This window comes from Octopus sinensis, unplaced genomic scaffold (assembly GCF_006345805.1).
Source record: "Octopus sinensis unplaced genomic scaffold, ASM634580v1 Contig11999, whole genome shotgun sequence".
Taxonomy (NCBI): Eukaryota; Metazoa; Mollusca; class Cephalopoda; order Octopoda; family Octopodidae; genus Octopus; species Octopus sinensis.
In genome coordinates this window covers 185,912-212,771 of record NW_021832528.1, presented here as the reverse complement: position 1 = coordinate 212,771, position 26,860 = coordinate 185,912, and the positions used below count along the sequence as shown (strand labels likewise).

The window sequence follows — 26,860 nt, the reverse complement described above, 5'->3', positions numbered from 1 at the left end:
TCATCTACTGATTCCAGTTTTTTTCTTTTAGTTTTTACTTAGAAAATAGTTCATGGTCGAGCGTGGTCGGAAATGTTATTCTTTGTCGCCCCCGATATGTTGTTTTGTTTGGTAAGCAGAAGTAAGATTCCGTGGCCTGATTGCCAGGAGTAATTTGCGAGGCTCTTAAGACATGTTTGAAGAGCAGCTATTTCCTGGACATTACTTTTTTGCAATTTTGGATGTATGAGTAGTTCTGTAGAGTTTATCGTTGTTCATCTGTTTCTGCCAGCAAATTTGTACAAGTAGTTTTAATTGTTTTAAAGTAGGATCACTTTTAATAAGTTATCCAGTGAGTTCTGATCTAAAAAGACGAGATCAATATTGTCAGCGTAAATTACTCTTATCACGTTAGTACTTTTTCCGAGAGGTCTTTGAGCTGACTCCGGGGACGTTATAGACCACATTATTGATAAATTTTCTGTTGTTTGTCATTTTTTGAATGAAAAGTGTTTATAAAATTATTTTCGATTTTAAAATATTCCAAAATTTTTGTTAGAAAATGTACAGTCATTTTTATTATTTTAAAAATGGGGATCTCAGACATCCTTAATCAGCCGAGAAGAAATCCTCGCGTGCATCAACTTGTATGCCGAAGATAGCATTCTTCTTTAAACAAGTCATTCAAAGACCTTCTACTCGATTTTTTGTAAGAAACTCGCTTTTTTCACAGCGATATCTTTGTTTTTGTCAGAAGAGTACTATTTTCCAAGCCTTTTTTTTCAAAACGAAGGATACGAGATTTGTCAGATTGTTTACTTTCTCACTGACCTGAAATTCAAAATCTCGAATGGTCGAAAATTTTAAAAACTAAATATTATTTGAAAAATAAACATAGGATTCAATTGTTTCAGCACACTTTACATGCCAATTTAATTTTTTGGTGTTAAAAATAGGCTTTTCCTTTTTATGCCTCGCAACCACTGAAGGTCGCTTTTTTATTGGAGTCGCATTTATATGTTTTTGTGATATGAGTCCTGAGTTTATGGATTACTATCCATATGGCCATGCGGCCATTAATTGCTTACTATTAAATTACAAGTAAAAAGCTAATCAATCATAGTTTTAGTCTGCTACAATATTTCAATTAATCCGTCAATCATTAGTTAATTCTGACAAATGAGCTGTTTTTATATTCCATATTTTTGTTCAACATTTTTCCATACCTCAGTGACGTTTGATTCTGCTCTGATATTAGAATACACGTTTCTTTTCTGTATTCCCCGTTTGTGACACCTTACTTTATATTCACGATCAACTGACCACTCAAGTTAACGCATAATCATACTAAAAAGAAAAAAATCACTTTGAGTTTTTTATCATTGCCATCAAGTGATTCACTACAAGGAGGTTGAAGAGCTCAATCTTCAAAACTAAGTTATCAAACTTTAACTGAGTTAGAAAACTGGTGACTCCAATGCACAATAAACTATACTTTTTTAGCTACAAACGATACACGTAGATACGTGAAATATAAGAAACCCCGTCAAATATTATTTTGGCTCATGTTAATTAGCAATGCTGCATTCCATTGTAATTGACAGGGCTGTTTAAGACAGCCATGAACAGAGCTGTTTATATAAATTAAAATCTAACTAATCTCTAATAATACATTTTATTGAAATTTGATTCTCTGAATGTTAAAAATAAAAACGTTTCCTTTTTATGCCCCGCAACCAATGAGGGTTGCATTTAAGCATTCATTTTATGGTCTGTCTTTCCGCAGAATTTTACAGTAACATGAAAGATTGCTTATGCATTTGGCCATGTGGCCAGTTTTAGGTAACTTTTAAATTACAGATATAAATAGCTAATCAATGGAAATTTTAGTCTGGTATAATATTTTTTTATTAATTCATTAATCTTTACTTAATCTTAACTAATAAGCTTTTTTATTTTTAATTCAGATCATTTTGTATGTTTTTTAATATCTCTTCAACATTTTCCCGCACCTTGAAAATGTTCGATTTCCCTTTGATATTAGACTAAATGTTTCTTTTCTGTATTTTTCATTTGTTACAGCTTTATAAAAGTCTTAAGAAAAATAATGTCGCTTTTTCCCAAACATAAACTGCAAATCCTGTGCACTACCCTGCACTGATGATTATTTCATTTAATATGCTAAAATGGAAAAGACAAAAGAATAAAATTACTCCGGGTACTGCACGTGTGTATTTTTTATGTTTTTCATTATAAACAATAATAGTTAAATAATTAACATTCACTCATGGTTGATAATCGTCATTCGTCAACTAATAATCCAGCAAGTTGATTTTATTTTGTTATTTTTAAAAACTTAAAGAGTTCAATCAATTCTTTATTATCGATTTGAGGAATAAATAATTATAAAAGCCTTAATCAATCGTATTTTTGATAGATTTTCAGCTTTAATATCTTTTATCTTCTCAACGGTGTTTTTTAATTTTGACAATACGCCTTCAGAATAAACTTTTAACCATCACTTTGAGAATTCCCGATTTGTAATCGGTATGACTACTGTTTTTTTTCAGTGTCCTCGAAATTAATTTCAGTAACACGTTAAAATACTAAAGCTAAAGTTTCTGTAAATCAACAAATTTGTGCATACGTCACAAAACGTTCAAATGTGACAATTTTTTTCTAAAAAATAAATCCTCCATTTTTTTTGTTAATATTGATCCGTTAAACAAAGCATCAATCTTAATTGAGTATTTTCCTAATTTGAAGGCTTCAAAATGTAATGTTTTGTTTTTTCATAAAAAACTGGAATCTCTTAAAAATTTTTATAAAAAATAAATAATTTTTATCAATTGAATAAAAGTTATAATTTTAAGAAATTAAAAATCATAATTATAAAACTGTTTAAAGAGATTTGCAGTTAGCAGTAAGATGCTTCCTGTAAGCTTCTAAGGTTTTTATATTTTTGTGATTGTATTTATTAAGTATTGATTAGATTTTTAATATTCTGGCTAAAATCGATCAGAAAAATACGAATACTGCTGTAAGGATTCCCGTCTCGAAACTAATATGGAGTACTAAGGATCATTACCAACTAGCGAAATGGCTAGAGGGACCAATACAAATATTTATGAAAATTTATTTTTGAGGTCTTGTTCGCAAGCAAAAATCTCCTCACTTCTCTTTTCTGAATTTTTTTTGTTTTGTAATAAAATATTCCTTTTTGATTTACCTTGTAGTTAACTATAAACGCAGGATATGAGTAATATTACAAAAAAAGCATCGACAAACTTTATTTTTAAGAAACTTTAACGAGTTATCACAGTTTCCAAATTTATTGAAAATACAAAATATTCTTAAAGACGAGGATTTACAAGTTTATATATCATCTTAAAAATATGTGCATCGATTTTAAAACACGATATATAAATCTCTTCAGTTTAGTTGAAAGCGAAAAAATATTTGATGTTGTCAATAGAGGTGATCTACATTATTCTATTATTGTCAAATATTGGACTGATATAACTAAGTTGGTAATGGGAATATAATTTTTTCAATAATGGTAAAAATTTCAAAAAAGTGTATATTTTTGTTATCAATTGTATAATATTTTTGTTCATTTATGTTGTTGAAGATTAATTAAATTGATTTCTTGCAAAATATTCTGAATAAAGTTTATTGAGCATTTCAATTTGAATTTCATCAACCAGTTAATCTCCATTTGTATGAACCTCTATTAAATATATTTTTTTCTACACTATATTTATTCTTTTTTAGTATTTATGTGTTAATTTTTTGTAAATATAAAAAATATGAAATTTAGTCAAACTTCTAAATCTCACCATTGTAGTGGGCGAGGTTTTTTCACTTTTTGGTTGTTTATTAAAAATTCAAAATTATTACTAGTAATCCATTGTCACTTACCCGCAGCCAGTATCGCATGCGTGTTGCCACGAACTTTCGATAATAAAGTTTTTTATAACATTTTTATTCATCTTCTGGATTAATAACTGATTTTCTTGTTTACCTTCTGGATAACTTTAAGCAGTTTGATTTGAATTTTTCATAGAAATTTTTTACTTTATCCATCTCAGTGAAACAATAGTCAATAAAATCAGTTTTATCTATCGAATTCAGAATTTTGAGTTTTATGATCATTTTATTGTAATTTCCAATCCCTAAATATGTTTCTTGCAAATAATCATCGCCTCATTTTTTTAAACCCAACAGTCAGTTATGTTTTAAGTTCGATAATCTTGAAATGGGAAATTCGAAATGAATTAGAAGCAGCAAGAACAAATTATTCGATTCCAATCTTCCTCGAGTAATGGTGTTAATATTTTTCCGGGACACCCTTGAGAGTGTTTTGATATCAAAGATAGACTTCGAGGTCCCAAACTTTTCGTTAAAAGTATCCGTTTTAATGTAGTATTTATTTTTCGAAATACGATTAAATCTCTGACGTGAATGTCTTACAACCTCGCTGGCTCACTCTACTTTGTTAGAGTAATCTACAGAATCAGCCATGGCTTTAAGGGCTTCTAGTTTTATGCCAAAGGCAGCATTCAAGGTTATTTCATGGACATTATGCAGTTTCCTAGTCACAATTCTTCTGTTCTTATTTTTCATGTAAGGGGAAAAACCCGTAAAATATGTTTCAAATTGTTTGTTTAAAACAGACATGGACTACACCACAAAAGATTACGTTTACCAGGGTCCTTGCTAATTCAGTGGCCTGAACTAATGTCCTAAACCCAAAAAGAGTAGATTACCGGTCAATAGTTTAAGATTCCTCGGTTTGATGTGATCAAACCGAAGCTTTCAAATATTGAGCAATTATTTTTATTTCTTTATTTTTTTGATATTTATTGCTTTATTGTTTAAGAATGCCAGACATCGATGGTCGTTACAACCATTCAGCCTAAATTTATATTTTACACTCATCTTTTCCGATGTTATTCTCGATTTGCTTGGAAGATTTTTTGATCTTAAGAATATCCATATATTTCTTGAATAATATAGAAACAATCCCGTCTTAGCGTGGCGTTATGGGGTCCACCATGTCAGTTGGAATTTCCAGTCGGATAAGGAAACGCTCAGGAGGCACTTAATGCCTACCAAAAAAAGGACTTCTAGAACTCTGACCCTGGGACATCGTTGTCTCAGTCCGTTCATGTGGGCAGGATCGAACCTCGCTTGAATCGGGGATCACGAGAATTATAATTAACTGGCTTACCCTGGTCTTTTGGTCAATAAATAAATAAAATCCCATGCTAGTTAAAAACAAGACAATCTTCACCGTCGCATTATGAATTAATTGTACTTCATGGCAAGAGTGTCATATTTTAGGAGTTTTTCTATTTCTACTGATTTTAAATTATTTATTGAAGTGACATTTACTTCTATATTATTTCAAATCTTGGACATAAATGCATAAGCCTCTTGGAGTAATTTTAGTTTGACCTTCTATTGCATTGAATTGAAAGTCTGTCTTAGTCGAAGATTTGCAGTGATGACATTTTTCATTAAAATCACCGAAAAAGATGTTTATGTCTCAGGAACAAAGATTTTTTTTAACCAAGTTGAAACTGTTGAGATATCAAACGTATTATTTTTTGCGACGCAAATATCTTCGAATTTAATTTTCTAATACTGTATTTTTTCTTTAATATTTTTGAGTACATTTTTTAAGACTGTATCTGTTTTCTAGCACGTCTAAATAAAAATAGCTATTTTTGAAAAAATAAAATTTTGTTTATGCATCTTACGTTGTTACTGACACGATTAATAACATTTCTCGTTTCTTCAAAATAGAAATTTGTAGAATTTAGCGTTTTGATAAACAAATTATACACATCATCACAACTAGAAACCTCTAAATTAGGACTTACTAAATTATGTTTAATATAAACTCATCGTTAACATAAGTTACGTCATCAACCGTTCCCGTTACTCTTTTATGAGTCCAATACGTAAATCACGTTTATCCGCTTCCTTTCAAACGTTACTTTAAAAATAAAAAATTTAAATCATTTACTTAGTTTTCTGTGGATGCGTTTATGAAAATGATATTTAGACCAGTGATTCTCAAGTGCGGCCCCTGGGGCCGCATGCGGCCCCTAGGATTTAATTTGCGGCCCCTAGGTTTTATAAATGTTTTATTTTTTAATTAATATTTTTAAATTTTATGAATAAAAAAATGTCACGTTTTTTATTTGTTGTTGTGATGTCTGATCTAAAACGTTGTCGAAAACTTTCCGAGGAAAATAGGATTTTTCAACACATCTGGGAAGAAAAATATTTCATTATTGAGATCAATGGAAAGGCTCTTTGCCTAATATGCCATTCTATTATTGCAACTCTAAAAACGTATACAATCGAACGGCACTACCGTTTCCACTCTATTCTTTATGACAAATTCACTGGTGTTTCTCGGACGAAAAAACTAAAACAAATGAAAGAAGATTATTTAAAACGATCATTTACTTTCAAAAGTGGCACATATTCGTCTAATATTAACCTGGCATCATACAAAATTAGTTACCTATTGGCTAAAAATATGAAGCCTTATTCTGATGGCGAATTATATAAAACGGCAATCGAAATATTTGCATCGGAATGTTGTTCGCCCGCTGTTTTCGATATTGCACACAAGTTACCTCTAAGTAACGATACTGTTACTAGAAGAGTCAGTGATATATCTGATAATCTGATTAACGAACTTTTACAGTATGCAAATTGTTTTGTAATTTTTAGAATTTGTAAAGATTTTCAATATTATTCTTTTGCGCTTGATTGTTCCAAAGATATTTCAGATATCGAACAATTAGTAGTGTTTATAAGGGGAGTAACATCTGACTTTCGAGTATACGAAGAATTTTTTCATTGAATTCACTTCACGGAGAAACTAAAGGAACACAGATTTTTTCTCCAATTGTGAAATTAATTGAAGATTATCAACTGGATCCAAAAAAATTAGTTTCAATTCAACTGATGGAGCCCCTTATATGATTGGCAGTAAAACTGGTTTTCGTGGACGTATGAATAATGGAGGTGTGATAATAACTGGACTCCAGTATTATGGCATCATTGCATTATTCATCAGGAAAACCTAATTTCCAAAATATTAAATGGAAAATGTTTCTGAAGTAGTGATAAAAATTGTCAATTGGATTCGGGCGAACGCCTTGAATCACCGAAATTTAAAACATTTTTAACTGAAACCGATTCGGATTATGGCGATGTCCTTCTTTTCTCAGTAGTAAGATGGTTAAGCCGTAGCTCTTGTCTCAAAAGGTTATTTCTTTTATATTTAGATTTTATCAACTTCTCCCTGAAATTATTTTATTCACTGAAAATAAAGTGGACAATGCATTATTGAAAGACAATAGATGGGTAGCAGATTTAGCATTTTATGTGGATCTATCGGTGCATCTGTCTGCCCTAAATGTCGAACTACAAGGGGAAAATAAGCTAAATTATCAAATTTATGGATATATAAATGCCTTCGTTAAGAAATTAGGTACATATGTAGTAGTTGGCGCCACTTTTTAGCGAATTTTAAAAAAACTATATTTTTTTTTAGTTAAAAAAATATATAATTAAAAATAATACAATATAAAAATAATAAAATCCCACGCTACTTTAATTTAAATGAGAAGTGAGGTCAATCTATTCAATCTAACCACACAAATATGTCAGAAGCTATCAATTTCATGCAATCCAGAGGAATCATCCAAAAAAAAGTGTGTCGCAACGGACACCAAATGACTTTAAACATTGGCAGCTCTCCGGCTTGGAATTGCTACAGAAGGGGCTGTCGAAGTAAATCGAGTCTAAAAACTGGTATTTATATCATTAAAACTCAACAGGAACGTGGTTAGCAGGAACCAAAGTACCATTCGAAGATATAATATAGTTTTTTTAAAATTCGCTAAAAAGTGGCCGCCAACTACTACATATGTACCAGAAATTAATTTTATGGAAAGCGCAGATATCAAATAATGATTACACACATTTTCCTTATTTGTCAGAAAATTCCGAAAGTGGCTCAACTGATAAATATTTAAAAATAATTGAAGATTTAAATTTGCAATTTGATGCAAGATTTCAGGTTTTTAGTATTTAATTTAAGCTGACAGAGCTTTAAAGAGGTGCAAATTCAATGAGATTATTTGCATCTCCATTAATTATGAAAAGTGAGGAGGTTTCCGGGATTTACCAACTGGAATTGATTGATTTGCAAAATGATGTTGAACTGAAAAGTTTGTTCAACAACATTTCAATAATTGACTTTTATTCGAGAATTCCAGAGAACCGATTTCCGAATTTAGTCAATAATGCAAAGAAAAATTTAGCAATGTTTGGATCAACATATGTCTGCGAATCGACATTTAGTAAACTCGTTCGAATTAAAACAAAGTTTCGCAGCAGATTGACTGATACTCATCTGAGTGATTTGTTACGTACTTCAACAAGTAGAATTAAACCTAATTTTGATTATTGGTTAATAAATAATTCTTAAAAATTATTTGCGGCCCCTGTAAATTTTTTTTTTTAATTTGCGGCCCCTGAGCAAAAAAGCTTGAGAATCACTGTTTTAGACGAAAAAACCAACCATCCTTACACCACTATAAAATAATTATCTAACAAAGACTAAAAATAACGAAACATTTATAGTCAACTATATAAAATTTTATCATAAAACGATTTTCCCTTTTTAAAAATCTGCAAACCACTCTTTTAGCAAGTTTAGCTACTAAATCATCGTTCTTAGAGAATGTTTATTTCTGTACTTTTAATCATATTGATGTCGACTTTAAAATTTATTTTACACTTAGAAAAATTAAAAAAATGGGTTTAAGTTTAAGATCGCTATCTGAAAAATGGATGAAGAAGTGGTAAAATTTCATTTATTAGTAACTAGAATTAGTCCAATCAATTCTGCGGTCCTTACTGTTGATTAAATTTTTTGTCATTGAATTCTATTTATACAGAAGTACACTCAATCTTCTCAAATTGGTTATTTTTGGCTCCTTCAATTTTGTTGGCCAATTTAAAATGGGCAATTAGAGAATAATATCGATAATTTTTCAAAGAAAATACTTTGACGTGTCTTCAGTTACCATTATTTTTTTTAAATTAAAGAAAATAAAAAAATCTTTCAAATTGAATGGTTATTGACGAAAATTAACAGTAAATCTCTTCATTCTATGTTATTCAAATGTTTAAAAAACTTGAATGTTGATATTGCATCATCGTCGGGCTGGCTTGCAAAAGGGAATAATAGTCCAAGAGCCGAAGCATTGTATTGCCTTTTACAAGACCGAAACTTGTTCTTTGAGGAAAAAGGATCAAATTGCAGTCATTGTAAATCTGCAAAAAAAACAGTCGATCATTTGGCAATGAGATGCAATAGAATGTTAAATAGTGATTATATACGCCGTCACAATGAGGTGGTGAGATGTCTTCATTTAACCTGTGTCGTAAATATGGAATTACATATTCAAAGAAACTGAAGACTCACTCAGTCCAATCAATAGTAACAACTGAGAATGTTGAGATCAGAGTCGATACGACGCTGATGACAGACATCAAAGCACAACATAACAAGCCGGACATATTTGTTTTCGATAAAAGGACAAGGGAGATTACTTTAGTAGAAATTGGAATCACTTCTCAGGAGATGCTGAAGGTGGTTGAGATTGAAAAACTTCATAAATACGACCTCCTCGCTGGAGAACGGTATCCGCTGCTTTCGATGCAACCGCTTCTTCCACTTTTACTGTGTCAAGTTGATTAAATATTTAAATTCCTATTTCATACAATAAATTTTTCATTGTGAATTGGGATATACTGCGGATGAGTTCAAAGACGAAATCGAAAACTTGAAAAAATTATCTCTTCCAAAATAAATTAATATGGTTCCGAAAATGTTTATAATGCCGACAAAACAGGCGTATTTTACAATGTTTTCCAAATCGCTAACAACGCCATTCTGGCATTCTCAGGTAACGTGAGAAATGGATGGTCACTAGTCTTTTCACTGTTTTAGTAAGTCTCAATATTTTAAAAATTTAGCAAAACATATGCTTTTCCAACGGGACAAGAATAATGTTAGAAATTGGAATCTCAGTATACGTACAACATTTCCGACTACCCGAAGAATATATTGTATAAATTAAAGTTTCCTTTATGTTATGAAAGGATTAACTATTCAATTTGGAAAATCGATTTCCATAAAATTTCACATCGATGTGATATGTTCAGCTGGTTCTGCTGGTAATAATGCACACCGTTATTTGGCGTCAAAATTTTTATTTTACAAAAACTTACCAGAGATCCTTCCCTACCAAAGACCAAGTAAAACAGTTGTCTTGTTGGGCCATTCAGGATACCAAAATTTACGACATTTGGACTGGGAGACTGTGCTATAGTTTGTTTTAACAGATTGGCTACATCAATGAACGAGGCAGTCTAATAAGAAGGCTGGCAAATTTTAGCCGAGGAAATCTTAAAAAAGACTTTGGGGTGGTAGAGACATCCATTGTGACTGGTTTTGGAAGAATACCAAGAATCTGATGTCTGGATTACGAATCACGGTAGATATTATAAGAAATTAATATTATAAATTCCACAAAATAGGAATCCCTCTAAAATAATGGCCATTGACTCGCCCACAACTGTTTGGAATAAGCAGCATAGAAAAAGGCGATAAAAGTGTTTTAAAACAACTATCGTGTATATTCGTTCTAGGAGGGAATTCGCATATTCAATTGACTCCCGGAGAACAACAAAAAAATCATAAGAATTCAGGCCAAAACATATTCAATTTGTAAGTATTGGACAAAGACACCCAAAAACATATTCAATTCGTTGTGTATATTTATATATGTTTTAGACAGATATTGCAGTAAAAATAATTGCCGAGATGATGCAGCATCACCTTGGCCGGAAAATAAAAAAGATCAACAGATTGTATCCATCAATAGTGTCTTTATAGAAAAACCAAATCAGAAAATCCACTAATCACTCTTAATAATGTTTATCAGCATTTATAAATGCTTTCAAATCGACTTCCTTGGTATAAGAAAGGACTTGAGAAACCAATAAACATACTAATAATGAATAATGAGAAATAAACAGCAAATAAAAAAATAAAATATGTTCATAATAATGAATAAGAATATGTAAAAATTCAATTTTTATAAATACAAGATTCCATAAAGGACCACAACAAAAACAAATAAACGCACAAAGTGTCAACACGTTGAAAATAATTGATTGTTTATATGTCAATTAAATTTTATAATTCTTATGAATTATAAAATATTAAATAACAAAAAATACATCAGCCCCATGATATTGATTATCTTCTCTGGACCACCATTGAACGCATATGAAATGCTATTTGAACGCCCCTATCACAAATACAATGCATGATAGGCTCGACCAATTTCTTAGAATGCACATTTTGCACGTCTATATAGTCTAGAAAAGAATTTGAATGATTATACTCACAATTTATAAAGTTTCGTCAGACTGGAAAAAAATGGCATTCATTGGCATTGCGCTTTAAGGTATAGAATTGTCATTTGACTAAGTTCTGGATGTCTCATGTTGTGGAAATCGTTCTTAATGGCCAAAAGAACCACGTCGATGTGGATGACTCATTCCAACAGTTTGTCAACTAATTTATCACATTACTCCAAAATGTGTAAATGGAATCATACAAACGTGGAGAAATCATTCAAATGATTGATCAAGTATTTTATTAGAACAGCAATATTGTTTTCCATTGCCGATTTATATAATGAACCTGTTTCATACGTGGGTTTTAAAGACTAAAAAGTATGGGCCACTCGGATGGAGTGGATAACATATCATTAATTATAACCACTCTGTTAACATTGTTAAAGATATGTTTTATAATACTGGCAGTAATATAAAATAAATTCATGTTCCGATATTAAACTCAAATAGAAAAATATCAAAAGTTGAAAAAATAATAGTGCATAAAAGTAATTCTTTGAATTAATCACAATCAGAGACGTCAATATTCCAGTGTGATAAGTTCAGTACAAAAGTTTGACATAACAAGTCATATTGTCCCAAATAGTCTACTACAGTAAACTGATCGATGATGTAATCAATGAGAGAATCTCTAAAGATAATAAGCTTTTGGTCCCAATCTTGGTCAGTCATGTAATTCTTTTTAATCTTCAAGGGTACCGTTTTATGAAGGACCAGGGACATTAAATATTGCACAAAAAATTCATTATAAAATAGACACAAGTTGACTCTTATATGTATAATCAGGACACATTAAAATGAGTGTAAACACAATTTATTGGCGAATTAGTAATAAATTAGACGATTCAGAAATCAAATTTATTCAATTACTCGTCAATGTGGGAATCCACATCATTCGGTCTATGAACATCATAAACTTGATTTTTATTACTTCCAATACCACAAAATCATTTTTACACAGAATAATGCCAAACTACACTGATATTTTGTTAAAAACTTTCATCAAACTTTTCAGCCTGCAGTTCCTTCTTCCTCGACTCCAATTGTCTGTTTCACCCATTCAGACAACACAGTCGACTTTTATACTCACCCCGCGTCTTCTCTATCTTCCACAATACAACAACACACCATTTTTTTTACTCTCATGTTGATAATTCACTCGTAAACTCCTCGTTTTTCTGACTAAGCACTTGGATTGTGCCATCTATGGAGGTCAGACTACAGGAAAGGTCCTCGATATCCACCCACGTGGTTGTTAATCCCCACAAATGGACTTTTCAAGTTATTCTCTAGTCCGACTACAAATATAAAAAAAACTTTATACACAAACAAAACACTCAAATCACAATTTTTATACACAAACTTTTTTCTGCAATCACAAAATTAAATTCCCAGACATTATATAAGATTTATTTCTCAACTTTTAAAATCTTTGATACTCAATCTCACTTATAATTTTAAATATCAAGACACTAAAAATAAATATTTCTCAACAGGTATTAAAAATCTAATAAAAATAAGTATCACATGTCTTTAAAATACAATCTGTCCCCACTAGCCAGACCAGTCTCAATCCTCCTCAACCGAAGGGACAATCGTGGACCAATCTCCTCCAAATCAACTCCCATCGACCTCTTTAATGTCTTCAAGTCCACTTTTGGATCCTCGTCCGCCAAATCAGATATTTCTGTCAGGGTTGACAAATCTGGAGGACATTTCCCGCCAGAAATCGCCTCGATCGTGTCCCCGAGGACCTTTCCGACACCCCCAATCACCTCCTTCGTCCGAATCGAACTACAAATTTTAAAAACCCGCCAAAATACTAATGTCTGAGCTCAAAAATATCATTATTGTAGTACAGAATAACACAACGTCGTAAATTTAGACAATCCAATTCTTTGGCGGGAAATAAACCCTCAAAAAGGCGGGAAATTAATATTCCGGGTCGATCACCAACTTTATTCATGTTTTTCATTATTAAAAGTGGAGATTTGATCAAATCGGACTGACTTTGGCCGGGTTTTTCCAGAAGGGCAAATCTTTCGACATCAAAGGACACAGTCGGCCCTTTCAAGTTTTTATCAAAAGAAAAACAACCATGTGGGAGCTTAAAAATACTTAATTTTAATTTTTGAAGTTTATTTCGACGATTAATGTCGATTATGTGCGATATTTTCATGTTTTTTGAGTCTTCGATGAAATTTTTGATAGATTCTGAGAGATTTGTGCGGAGACGGTGAGATGTGTTGGGTCGGAGTACATTTCTGAGACTTTTTACTAACTTTGAGAGTAAACAAGTCCTTCTTCCTTGATAGACTACTAAAGTGTGAGGAAGAGAAACAGAGTTGGCTTCAGCCTCTGTTTTAGCCTTGGCACGATTCTTACGAGTTAGTTTTCCCTATAAAATAAATTTTATTTGAATACACGTCGTTTTTTCGCCATTTTAAAAACAATAAAAATGCACCACGAGAACACAAAATCACGTTTATAATTTCAAATAAAATAAATAATTTATTATTAATATTAAAATTAAATATTTCAAATGGAAAATGGAGAAAAAAGAGCCGTAATTGATTTAGAGACCTATGATAAAGGACTGGGATTGGTTAGGAGATTAATATCCAGTGGATGGCCAGAGGATTAACATCGTAATAATTAGTTAATTTGATTTTGTGTTTTTCAATTTATTGGTTAAATAAATTATTAATTAGTTAATTTTATCTGGAAAACCAAATGTAATAAGATAACCACGTCACCACACGTGGTTATTTTTTGTTGTTGACAGTTTATTTATTTTATTTTCTTATATAAATGTTTTCTTATTGCATGAAAATTGATTAAATATATTGTCAATTACAAAATTTCTATATTTCATATTCTGTAATTCAAATCGTGTTATTTTGACAAGAATTTAATCTTTTTTTCATTTTATTCTTCATTAATTTAATCGACGATTTTATAAATCCATCATAATTGTCTGTTTTGGTCTGACTTTATTTTACAAACTCTCAGTCAGTGACACTCGTCATGAAGAGTCGGTGTTGCAAGTGGAACACCCAATGTTCCAACACTCACTTGAGAAGTAGTTTTAACTGGACTCTACGCGTTAATCTGGAATAAAAAAGCGCGGGAAACAAACCGTTATTCAAATGGAGGCCTTTTTTTACTTGATTCATATTAATTATTTTCCATTTCCCCAAACGTGGCTTAATCTGATATGCTGCTTCATAACGTAATTTAATTATTCGTGGTGTTAGCAATGGTTTTTTTATTGGTTTGTGGGCATATATTTTTTTTTTGTTCAACATTCTTTTAATTGTCATATGACTAATTGATAAGTTTCTTTCATTTTTCAATTTAATAGAAATTTTCCTAATTGACAATTTGGAGTTTTGTTCAATTTCATAACAAATCATGTTTGAAATTTCTTCAGAATAAATATTATGACCACCACTGCCTTTTCTGGGTACCTTTGTATTGCTTAAAGACATTTTTTTATTTGTTTCGAAATTGTTGATTGGCAAACGTGCAGAATAGATGCAATATGTTTTTGCTTGAAACCGGCATTTTTAATGAAATCATTTGTGCTATTTTATTTGAAGTCAGTTTCATTTCTATAAGTGTAAAGGACCTTAGAAAAGTAATTCCGCAGTAGGAAAAAAACTACATGAGACTCGATGTCTTTGAGCTTCTCGATCATTTTGGAAAGATTAGAGATTTTACAAGACAACGTGTCTTCAAGGGCAGAAGGACCCATGAGAGCACCGAGAATCGTCAAATTCGACTTGTCGGTGACTTGGACGTCAGAAAGGATATTTTGCCACGTGGAAGTTGCGACAGTGAATGAATTTGGGTAAAGATTGATGTTCACCACTTCGGATTTGTTGTTGTTTATAGAAAGGCCAATGGCCGAGAGGGAAGGAATAATGAAACGGAGGTCGTCAAAAACAACATCGGGAGGGCCACAAATGGTCGCATCATCAAGGTACCAAATGTTAATTGGGGAACGGACAGAGTGGGCAATATTATTAACGCCCAAGGCGAAAAGAACAGGGCCCAGGGGATCACCCTGCTGAACCTCAGTAGACGAAGGAATAGGTATATCGTTGAACATGAGGATACTTGAGCAAGCATATGAGAGATGCACAAGGGGATAGGCGAAAGGGACTAATTCACGACAGCACTCCAGTAGGTGGTCCCGTCTGATGGAATTGAATGCGTTGGAAACGTCCAATTTGACCATAATAAACTCCTCTAATGATTCGGTTAATTCATGTATTGAATGGACAGCAGCTTCGCAGCCGTTAGGAACGCCAACCCCGAGTTGGACAGGCAAAAAATTGAAGGAACCAAAAATGGCCAATTTGAGAGGGTTGAGTGTATCTATTTTTTGAAAAAACTATTAAAAAATCGACTATTTATTTTTATTTGTTGACGATAACGATGATTCAAAAAAAGTTTCCATAAAAAAGTGACCACAGAAAGTTAATAATTCGTATGTCTTCCATTTGAATTCTTCCCATTTCCGAAGCTGTTTGAAATAGATTTTGGGCCAAAAGTTGCTTATAATATGCAGCATTCATTTTATCATCGATGAAACAATTCTGCCAACGCCTCTAGACGAAATACAGCCCCATAACTTTATGTTCCCACCACCGTGTTTGACAGTAGGGAGAATGTTATCTGAATTATAACGTTCTCTTGAATAATATCGAATCCGTCACTCTGATATAAGTTAAATTTGCACTCATCGGAAACAATTACTGTGTCGAGTTCCTCGTTTGACATACTCAAACATTTATCTGAAAATGATTTTCTTTTTTCAATGTTTACCCGTCTTAAAAGTGGTTTTTTAATGGCCAATTTTGTTCCTTACGATTCGGACGTATCCATCATCCCTTCAAGCACGACCCCAACTATTTTTATACTTAATTTTAATACCTGTTTTTTATGAGCCAGTGTTCTTTTCCATTATCTACCCCATATCCAACGAGACACGCTAAATGTAAGTATTCACACTTATGATCATCAAAGATTCCTATAATGCTACACATTTATACCTCCTGAATAAAAATGAAAATATTTTGGAATACAAATTGTAATCCCAATAGAACCAATTTTAAGTAAAGTTCTTAATGTCTCTGATTCGGAATAGTAAGCATCAACATAATCTGTGATCACTATTGGATTGTTTTTATATCTGCATTCTTTTTTCTATTATAAAGTATAGTTTCATAAACCATTCCAAGATAAGGGTACTGCTCAGTTGTGCTGATTCCCCCATTATTAATGATATATTTAAAAACGTATTTTCCCTGTCCGCCTTTACACTCACAATACTCACAGCTCACATACTCACAGTTCACTAAAACTAACCAACTTGCCATGCTTAATCGCATATTGACCTTCTAGACTGGCAATCTGGAGAGTAATTATTTATTTACAAACTGTGCCAAATATATAGCATGATCCACAATTAAGCTGATTTTTAGCATTTGTGACTACATTTTTATCTCTCCAGTCAAAAGTGGAATGTCATATTATTCCGCAAAATCTTTTTCATTTTCTGAGAAAAAAGATGTTCTTATGTCGAAATAATTTAATTTTTGTAGCTTTGGAAGTTCATCCTCAATCTGGGAATATTTTTAGCACAAAACTACCATATCTACAAACGAGTTTATTTCTAGCTGGAAGGACGTTACATTTCTTTTAAATTCCAAATTGTTTCTATCAATCAGAACCAAATTATTTTGAAAAATGCGGCGTCTTTATAACACCTCTGTCTGATTCTATTTTTTCGCTAAAAATTGTATATTTCAAGTGCTAACCAAATTTTTTAGTGAGCGAAAAGTAATTTTATATATTCCATGAAGACTGATCGAATGAGGCAGTGCACAGCCATTATCATCTCGAGGTTGAGTACTGCCTAAGACTAACTCCACAAAATATTCTGAATTTTAGTTAGAATTTGATCAGCTACAAAGAAAATGTTACAAATTTAATTCCTGGTAGCCCATAAGAATAGTCCAGTCGTCAGGAAATGAAATTATTGGATTCTCAATCAAATTATTAATTCTCTTCGAAATCAACAAATATATTAATATTTTTACAGGCAGTTAATCAATTAATTTAAATTTGTTTAAAAAATTGTACCATGTGGCAGGTTTTCTGTCAATTTTAACTTAAAGCATATGAAATAAATATAATACAAATACACGTCGTTTTTGGCTATTTAAAAGCAGGGTTGTTAGATTTAAATCATTTGATTTTAATCAACAATAAAAATCAATGATTTAAATCATTAAAAAAATCAAAAAAATCATTTAAATTTTTTTAAATGTCTGGAAGAAAGCGTGATTCTTTGTGGGCTTATTTTGATAAACGTATTATTCCTGGAAAGACCGGAAGCCGTGCCAGATGTCGTAATTGTGGGAAGGACATACAAGGTCTTGTATCTCGGATGAGGCAGCATCATTTATTATGTCGAAGTAATATTGATATCCCTGAAAATATGCCGAGACCTGAAAGCGAATTTCCTCCAAGGATGAAGGACCATTCATTAATCAATTTCGTAACTACGACGACTTCATCTAAGAAAGATTTGATGGATCTGCAACTCGCTAGATACATATTTTCTACAAACACTCCGTTTGCTGCTGTAGAACATCCCGAATTTGTCAAATTCGTCCAAATGCTTCTTCCTGGGTATCGTTTACCCTCTCGTCATCAAATTGGTGGTACATTACTTGATCATGTGTACGACCAAATACATGAAGACTGTCGACAAAGACTCCAGGACAAAACAGTGTCTATGATGTTGGACGGATGGAGCAACATTCATAATGAACCCGTTATTTGTGTCTCGGTTGTGACATCAGATGGGGAAAATTATCTCATTGACACTGTGGACACTTCTGGATATAGCCACACTGCGGAATATCTTCAATCTGTTGCTTTAGCCTCCGCACAATTGGCTGAACAACGGTTTGGATGTAAAATCGGCAGTCTTGTAACGGATAATGCTGCCAACATGACTAAAATGAGACGGATAATGATGGAAGATGGCAATGAAATAATTACTTATGGTTGCTCGGCACATTATCTCAACCTTCTTGTGAAGGATGTCGAGGTAGCGGACGTTAAAGGAACTATTGTAACAATCAATAAATATTTCCGAAACGTCCATCTTCCAGCTGCATGGTACAAATCTAATGGAGGAAAAAAACTCGTTCTTCCGATTGATGTACGGTGGAACACTTTATCAGACTGTTTTCAATCTTATCTGGATAATTGGTCTATTATTTTGAGAACTTGTGAGGAACACAGAACGGATATTGATACAGAGATTTTTTCCAAGGTCCAAAATATTTCCCTAAAACGACGCGTTGAAGAATATCTGATGCTTATTAAACCAATTGCTGTCGCTTTAGATAAAATTCAGAATGATTCTACCACGATTAGTCATGCTGTAGAAATTTGGAAAGAACTTGAACAGACATATATTGACAATGGATGTACGAATATTTTAGGAAAAGTGAGAATTCGAGCAAAACAAGCATTAACACCTTTCCACTTACTTGCGAATTTGATCGACCCGACATGTAGTGGGAAATCTCTTTCAAATGTTGAGATTGACATTGCATTGAGTTATTGTGCTCAAAATTATGAATATGCACTTCCGACTCTGATTAATTTCAGAGCAAAAGCTGATCCATTTAAACAATACATGTTTGCTCCGAATTTATTGAGTAAAGTATCACCTATAGCTTGGTGGGAGTCGAATTCATACCAGTTACCTTCACAAGTAATTTCACTATGCAAAAAAATTCTTGGAGCAGTTGCTTCGACAGGTGGAATAGAAAGAATCTTTTCAACATTCGGATTTCTACATTCAAATGTACGCAATAGGCTGGGGATCGAAAAAGCAGTCAAACTTGTTTCCATTTACAAGCTTTTAAATAAATAAAAACGATTTCCATTGTTTTTGTTTTTTATTTTAGTTCGCTTTGAAATATTTTTTTATTTATTAACCCGAAGACCACAAAGAAAGAAAGCGTAATGCAAACTAGTTAAGTGATCCCGGTGGACATAAGGAACTACGATAGATCGTTCTGCGTGGCCGTTTTTCAGTGTTTATGTACAAAGAGAGAGGTTCTCTGATAAGCCAGGTGGAAAGGGTCGTTTTGAAATAAAGATCATTTAATTCAAAAAATCTGATTTAAATCAAAAAAATCGTGATTAAATCAAAAAAATCAGATTTTTTTGATTTTTTTGAAAAAAATCATGATTTTTAACAACCCTGTTTTAAAAGTAATAAAAATGCACCACAAGCACACAAACCACGTTTATAATTTAAAAAAAATAAATAATTAAAATTAAATATTTTATTTAAAAGAACTAAAATTATGTGCTTAATTCTCCATTCGACTCTGAAAGTATTATACTCGAAGTTCGATTATTTCCCTCACTATTATGGTCCTGGAGACTCCCAAATGGGTGGGGAACACTTGGTCCAATTTCCAACATAAAATCCTATGTCTGAAAGTCATTTTTGCTTACATCGAGGTTTTGTGCAGTCTCGTGACTGTCGATGCTGTCAGGTTCCTTTATATTGTCAATGGCATGTATTAATATGTCTATGTCTAGATCTTCCAGGATTATTGGGAATGTGGCCATAAAATTCATTTTTTGGTCGTTTCACCACAAACAGTGATAATTCAAATTATTTATTAACTATAAATTTGATATTTAATAATATTATTTTTAATTTAATTTTATATTTTTATTCAAATCACATTGCAACTAAAAAATCAATTGTAATTAAAAAACAAACTTATGTAATATAACTTAACAAATAACTAACACACTTTATTACTTTCTATAAATCTTAATTTAATGCTTGAATAAAATACAATAACCATGTTTTTAACAAAAAAATAATGTATGTTATTGAATACTTTCACTTTCTTCAAGATTTGAAATTTCTTCACTTTCTCGAGATTGTTCAGTGACTTCGAATTCTCAACTTCTTTCCTATATATAGCATATAATTAATATACAATTATAGGCTCAGTATATTCATGCGAATACACAAACCCAACTGACTCTGCATATCTTTCCAATTGTAGATACTCATCTAATTTATTAGTAAGTGGCATCCTTCGTGTATGATTTATTTCCAACATTGCACTCAATATTATATCTAAATGTAGTTCATCAAGTAATGTCGGAAAGTCGCCATGAAATTCATTTATTATACTATTCAAATATTTTAAGAATTCACATAAAACAAAAACAAAATTTAATTTAGTTTTAATTCACATTTTTCCGTGAATTTACTGTGTAGATATACTCCAAGGATCTTATCACGTTTTTCTGTAGATCCGGTTTTTCTGGTAATACTGTCAAACTTGCGGAAGATTGAGGATTTGTTTGTAAAGAGAGAATTTCAGTTCCATGTAATGCAACAGGAAATAACTTAAGACCGAATGTTATTGGAAATTACAAATCACTTTGTTGTATGAAAAGTTTGCTTTATTATATTTCAACATATACATGGATTGTGGAAATTCAGTATTTTATGCAGTTTCAAAAATTCTTGAATGAATAGAGAAATCTTCAAAATGTGATTTTCAAGGATTGACGACGACTTTCACAAGATTTTTTATTTTTTTTTATTTTTAAAGACCAAAGACGGGTAAGCCAGTTAATTATTATAATCCCGGTGATCGCCGACTTTCACAAGATAAAAAATACATTTAATAATGAATAATGTTATTGGATTATCAATGCAATTGTCCATTTCATTTTCTTTTTCATTCTTTTTTTTCTTTCTCTTATCACTTCTTTTCACTTTTTTCGATCTATCCAACCCACTCTCTTTCATTTTATTCTTTTTTCACTACCCCATTTTTTCTTTTATCTCATTCTTTTTTTCCATTCTCATTTTCTTTTTCATGGAATTTTGTAACCTCACAAGCAGACTCTTGGAGCAAGACTCGCACATCGCTTTTTCCTCATGAAAACCAGTATGCATATGCCAAAACTTCTGTACACGCTCCGCTGCCTGCCATGCTAGTCCCATCCAGACATCTTGTCCTCCATGGAAAAATCATCGAAATCTTGCACAGAAACAGTTTTAAACATTTCCTTTGACGAAATCGAACAGACAAAGAATGCAATAACGGAAATGAGCTTAATTAACAATAGGAATGAATATTAGTATTAGAAGAAAAACTGTTAATATTTGTATCATTTTTAGACATTATAGCATAGGGCGTTGTCTGAATCGTATGGGAGGCACTCATTGCATGCTTGGATAAGTATTATTCATACCTGTGGCTCCCACAGTGGTCAATGTGAAAGTTCCGGAAAATAAACGCCACTTGAAGTCATTACTAGGCTATTAAATAGATATGGACATACTCTAGCATGAACTGAGCATCCTCGCCTCCAAGTATTCTAAACTAGAAGATCGAAATGAATACAATATTGGCTGTGATTTACCAATTTGAAGGCACATTATAGACATTTCAAAATAGATTTTGTATTGAATGTTGATAAATGGACTGAACGTTTTGTATTTCGGCAAAATACTAAAATTTTGTTATACTTAAAAATACAGATGTGTCAAACTCGAACAAGTCAAAAATGCCGAACGACTTAAATATTGCAATTCCTTGCAGTCAAGGAGCCACCTGTAGTTAAAAATTAATTTATTTAAGTCATTACACTGTATTTAATGATGTCAGTCCATGAAATGTGTCATTCATAATATACATCAAAGAACCGTAACAGTCACTACAAAAATATATTGACAATTATCAACAGTATTTCAAGTGATGGGAAAATTTGAAAATTTGGCCTTTCAACAAAAAAAACGTTTTTTATTATTTCAAGCTTTGTTATATTTGAATAAAAAATTTCGTCTGTTTGATAAATGCAATCTCGGAGAGCTCTACGAACATTTTAAATTTTGTAAAAAAACATTTGATTGCCTTTTGATATTTCACAATTGGTTAATGTTGCTTTTGTAGCTTTAGAAACTAGAAGAATCACCAATTCGATCATTAATGATAAAATTATTCACAATTCATTGACTTATTTTTTATAAATATTATATCTTTCATTTTAAAACAGTAAATAAATAAGTAAAATATTTTATTATTCACAGAAATTAAAATACACTTTTTTTGAAATATGTCTACTTCCGGTGTAACATTTGGCAGGAAACGAAAATCAGGAATAAAAATCAGGATTTGCAAAAAATTTTACCTCCACTTTCATTCAAATCTACAGGAAAGTAGATTCACAAAAGACCATGTTACGTTTCATTACTTACTTAAATTCTCTTAATCAACAAAATTTGATTGTTGTTGTCCATTTCATTTTCTTTCTTGACAACTTTTTGAAGAAGGAAAAAAGTCAATTTTGCTTTTGATCGACAATTGTCCTTCTCATTGTATACTTTAAATTAAGTTAAGTTAAGCCATATTCAGCCGATTTTGGCCATTGGCGATTCTGTAAGACAAGTCCCTCCACGAAGCTCTATCCCCCACCAGCACTGCTATTTCCGACAAAAGATGTCCGGTAAGTTTCACTACTTCAGATGTCCAGTTTAGTTTCGGTCTACCCTGCTTCCTTTTTCCAGCGAACGAAGACAGCAGGATTCCTTTTCCTATACCATTCCCCCGAAGCACGTGCCCCAAATATGATAATTGTTGCTTCCAAACTTTCGCCACAAGCGACAGTGTAGGTTTAATCCTTTCGAGAACAACGACATTTGACACTTTCTCGTACCAATTTATGTTCAAAAGTTTGCGCCATCATCATAATTCCAGTGAGTCCACTCTTTTGCTGTGAGCTTTGGACGGTGTCCAAGATTCACAACCATAGAGAAAAACGGGAAACACAATCGCGTTGACTAGTCTTATCTTTGTCTCGAGAGAAACATCCTTGCTACTCCAGATCCGATTCAGTTTTATCATCGTACTCTTGCACATAGCCATCCGTCTATTAATTTCTGAGACACAACCACCATCTCTGGTTATCAGACTTACAAGAAACATATAACTTTCAACACATTCTATTTCTTCGTCGTTGACGATGACACTAATTTTTCCGGACAGTGAAGTTGTCATTATTTTGGTTTTTTTCACATTTAGGAATAAGCCAAAAGAGGCACTGTTGTCTTTGACTCTCGTAATTAATTGCCTCAAGCTATCCTCTGTAGTATCGTCTGCATAACGGAGATTATTTATGTTGAGACCACCAATCTTGATTCCGATGTCATTTTCGCAATTTAACTCCTCCATGACTTTCTCCGTGTAAATATTAAACAGTGGCGGGGATAGAATACAGCCTTGTCGGACGCCCCTCCCAATACCGAAACAGTCTGTGTCTCCATAAGGGGTCCGCACAAAACCCACTTGGTCAGTATAAAGAGATTTTATTATCGATATGAGATGATGAGGAATTCCAAATTCTTCCAAGACGGACCAAAGTTTCACGTGTGATACGCAATCAAAAATCTTGCGATAGTCAATGAAACAAATGAAAAGAGGCTTCTGGGATTCACGGGATTTTTCCAAAATCCATCGAAGGCTGGAGATGTGATCTCTCGTACCACGAACACGTCTAAAATCGGCTTGGTAATTTGAAAGAATCTTTTCTGAGATTGGAGATAGACGTTGTTTTATTAACGTCAGGAGTATTTTCCTAACATGAGATATGAGAGCAATTGTGCGGTAATTCGAGCAGACTTTGCTGTCGCCCTTTTTAGGCAACAGAATAAATATTGATTTCTTCCAATCAGAAGGCCAAATACCAGTTTTCCAAATATTTTTGCAGAGAGTTGTGATTGCTGATAAAGGAATGGCCTTAAGCATCTCGCTTGAAATATTGTCCGGCCCAGGCGCCTTGTTGCAAGGCAATTCATTTACGGCCTATGTAACATCACTTTCTCGGATATCATCTTCGGGGTTCGGAAAGATAGTGAGCGTTCCATGATGAGGTGCTGAAGTTTTGTATTCTGGAGAATAAAGTTCTTCCACGAACTCCCTCCATCTGTTTCGGACGCTGTGACCGCTGAATAACTCTCTGCCATCCCTGTCGTTGACTTTTCCTTTCCGAGCAGTAGAAAGGAGTATGTGATTTTCTCACTTGTGTAAAAGCATTCCTGAAAAGCCTTTTCTTAAAGTCATTCTCCAACTAAGTGCAACACTTTTGCCAATACTCATTTTTGTCCTTCCTGACTGCATGGCGGAATTTGGCATTTAGAAAGACGACATCCTTTTTCCTGCCAGAAGCCTTTGCTTCTCTACGACAGAGAGCAATTTTAATAGTATCTTCTGATAGCCAATCGCATTTAGAGTCAGATTTTTTGATGGACAGATGTTTTTCTGCCGCAGTGTTGATGATCGACTTTATGCTGAGCCACAGAACCTCTGGTGCAGCTCCGTTAGTATCCAACAGTTTGAAATTTTCTTCAACCTGGGCGGAGAAGGCAGATGGGATATTTCGAAGGTCTAAATTTCTTCCATGCTTTTTATGTTTTATTCTACTGAGTCTGACGCGGATTTTAGCAACGAGTAGTTCATGGTCCGATCCACAATCTGCACCGGGAAAAGTCTTGATGGCAGTTATGGAACTCTTCCACCGGTTGCTGCATAGAATATAATCAATCTGATTTCTGGTTTTTCCATCAGGAGAAGTCCATGTATATAGTCTTCTCTTAGGTTGTTGAAAGCAGGTATTGGTAATACGGAACCGATTTTCTTCGCAGAACTGAATCAAGCGATCCCCAGCATCATTTCTTAGACCCAGACCAAAATTCCCAACGGTGTCATTGTGCTTGAGGCTTCCAACTTTTGCATTGAAATCACCCAATATGTAAATTATGGCATTCTTTGGCGTCTTACGCAAGGAATCCTGGAGCTCATCATAGAAGGTGTTAATTTGATAATCGTTTGCCGCAGTAGTTGGGCAATAAACTTGTATAAATGTAAGATGCAGTGGTTTTCCACGCACGTGGATAAGAATAATACGATCGCTGATAATTGTATGACTTTCAATGAAATGGGAAAATTTTTTCGAAGTAATGAAAGCGACAGCATTTCTTTTCATATGTTCATTGCCAGAATAATAAATCACGAAATCATCAGACTGAAAACAACCATTGTTTTTCCAGTGGACTTCACTTATGCCAAGTAAGTCAATATTTAAACGACGCATTTCAGATTTTACAATGTCCAATTTCCCGGAACTAAGTCCTCTTACATTCCACGTTGCAATTTTGTGAGAATCCGCAATGCGCACATTAGTAGGAAAAGGGTTAACGTTATTGACAATTTGGGCAGAAGGATCCGTGAAAGGTTTGTCAGAAGAATTTGCAAGGCAACAAGAAGAAACGGGGTAGGGTGCCAGGCCTTTCCCCATTGTGTAATTGTAATTGTAAATTAAGACACCAAATTTAATTGTAAGTTGTCATCTTGAAAATATAAAAATTATGTTCTTTCCTAAAAATGCAACATGAATAATACAACCAATGGACTTGGGAATTATCAAAACATTTAAAGTGCACTTTAATAGGCACAAATTATTTTATCTCACTAAAATTTTGGAAACAGACAAAGTTTCGGTTTATGAATCCTATAAACATTTAAATCTTAAGGACACTGTTTTTTTAAAAATGGCTTGGGAAGACGTATGCTCAAAAACTATTGAAAATTGCTTCAAAAAACTGGAAAAATAGATTTTGATGAACAATCTACAGATAAAAATTTAATTGATGAATTGATAATTAAAACAGATATTTATGATCCTATTCAAATTGAAGAATTCACTTCTATAAATTATTTAGAAGAAAATGCAATTAACGAAGAAAGTAATTTCGATAATGAAGATCCTGAAGAACAATCTGCAGATAAAAATTTTCCTTCAAATGAACAAACAATATTTCATCTCACTAGAAATGAGATTGGTGTAAAATTAAAAGAAATTGAGAAGTCACTAATCGATATGTTGAAAACGAAGAAGATGTGCGTCTAATTACTTCAATTTGAAGATTTGAAGAAACAAATCAAAATAAAGAGACAACAAACGGGACTGGAATTTACTTTGATAAAAAAGCATAATTCTTTGTTAAAATAAAATTAATTTTTTCAAGTACGTCAATTTTGGCTATTTTCGAATTATTAAGCAGTTCTACTCACATTCAAAAATTATTGAATATATTCACAAATTCGCCATTTCTCAAATTCGCCGCATTAAATGACGGAACCAAAAATGGCAAATTTGGAAGTATTCACTGTATTAGAATATAACAATAACAAATAAATTTACTAAGCTCAAT

The 26,860-nt window shown here is 32.6% G+C and overlaps 2 protein-coding genes across 2 annotated transcripts; one reads left to right on the top strand and one right to left on the bottom strand.

Annotated features, from left to right (window-relative positions):
• The first annotated feature begins 17,845 nt into the window (after positions 1–17,845).
• On the top strand, positions 17,846–19,474 carry LOC115229147. Its single transcript, XM_029799556.1, has one exon. The coding sequence runs from the start codon at positions 17,846–17,848 to the stop codon at positions 19,472–19,474; it is 1,629 nt and encodes a 542-aa protein (XP_029655416.1).
• Positions 19,475–24,717: 5,243 nt separating this feature from the next.
• Positions 24,718–25,944, bottom strand: LOC115229145 (craniofacial development protein 2-like). The gene has a single exon (XM_029799555.1). It carries the CDS (start codon positions 25,942–25,944, stop codon positions 24,718–24,720), a length of 1,227 nt encoding a protein of 408 aa, XP_029655415.1.
• Positions 25,945–26,860: the final 916 nt, after the last annotated feature.

Excerpts from the sequence above, each read along its gene's own strand:
- LOC115229147 (XM_029799556.1), top strand. The coding sequence starts at position 17,846 with ATGTCTGGAAGAAAGCGTGATTCTTTGTGGGCTTATTTTGATAAACGT.
- LOC115229145 (XM_029799555.1), bottom strand. The coding sequence starts at position 25,944 with ATGGGGAAAGGCCTGGCACCCTACCCCGTTTCTTCTTGTTGCCTTGCA.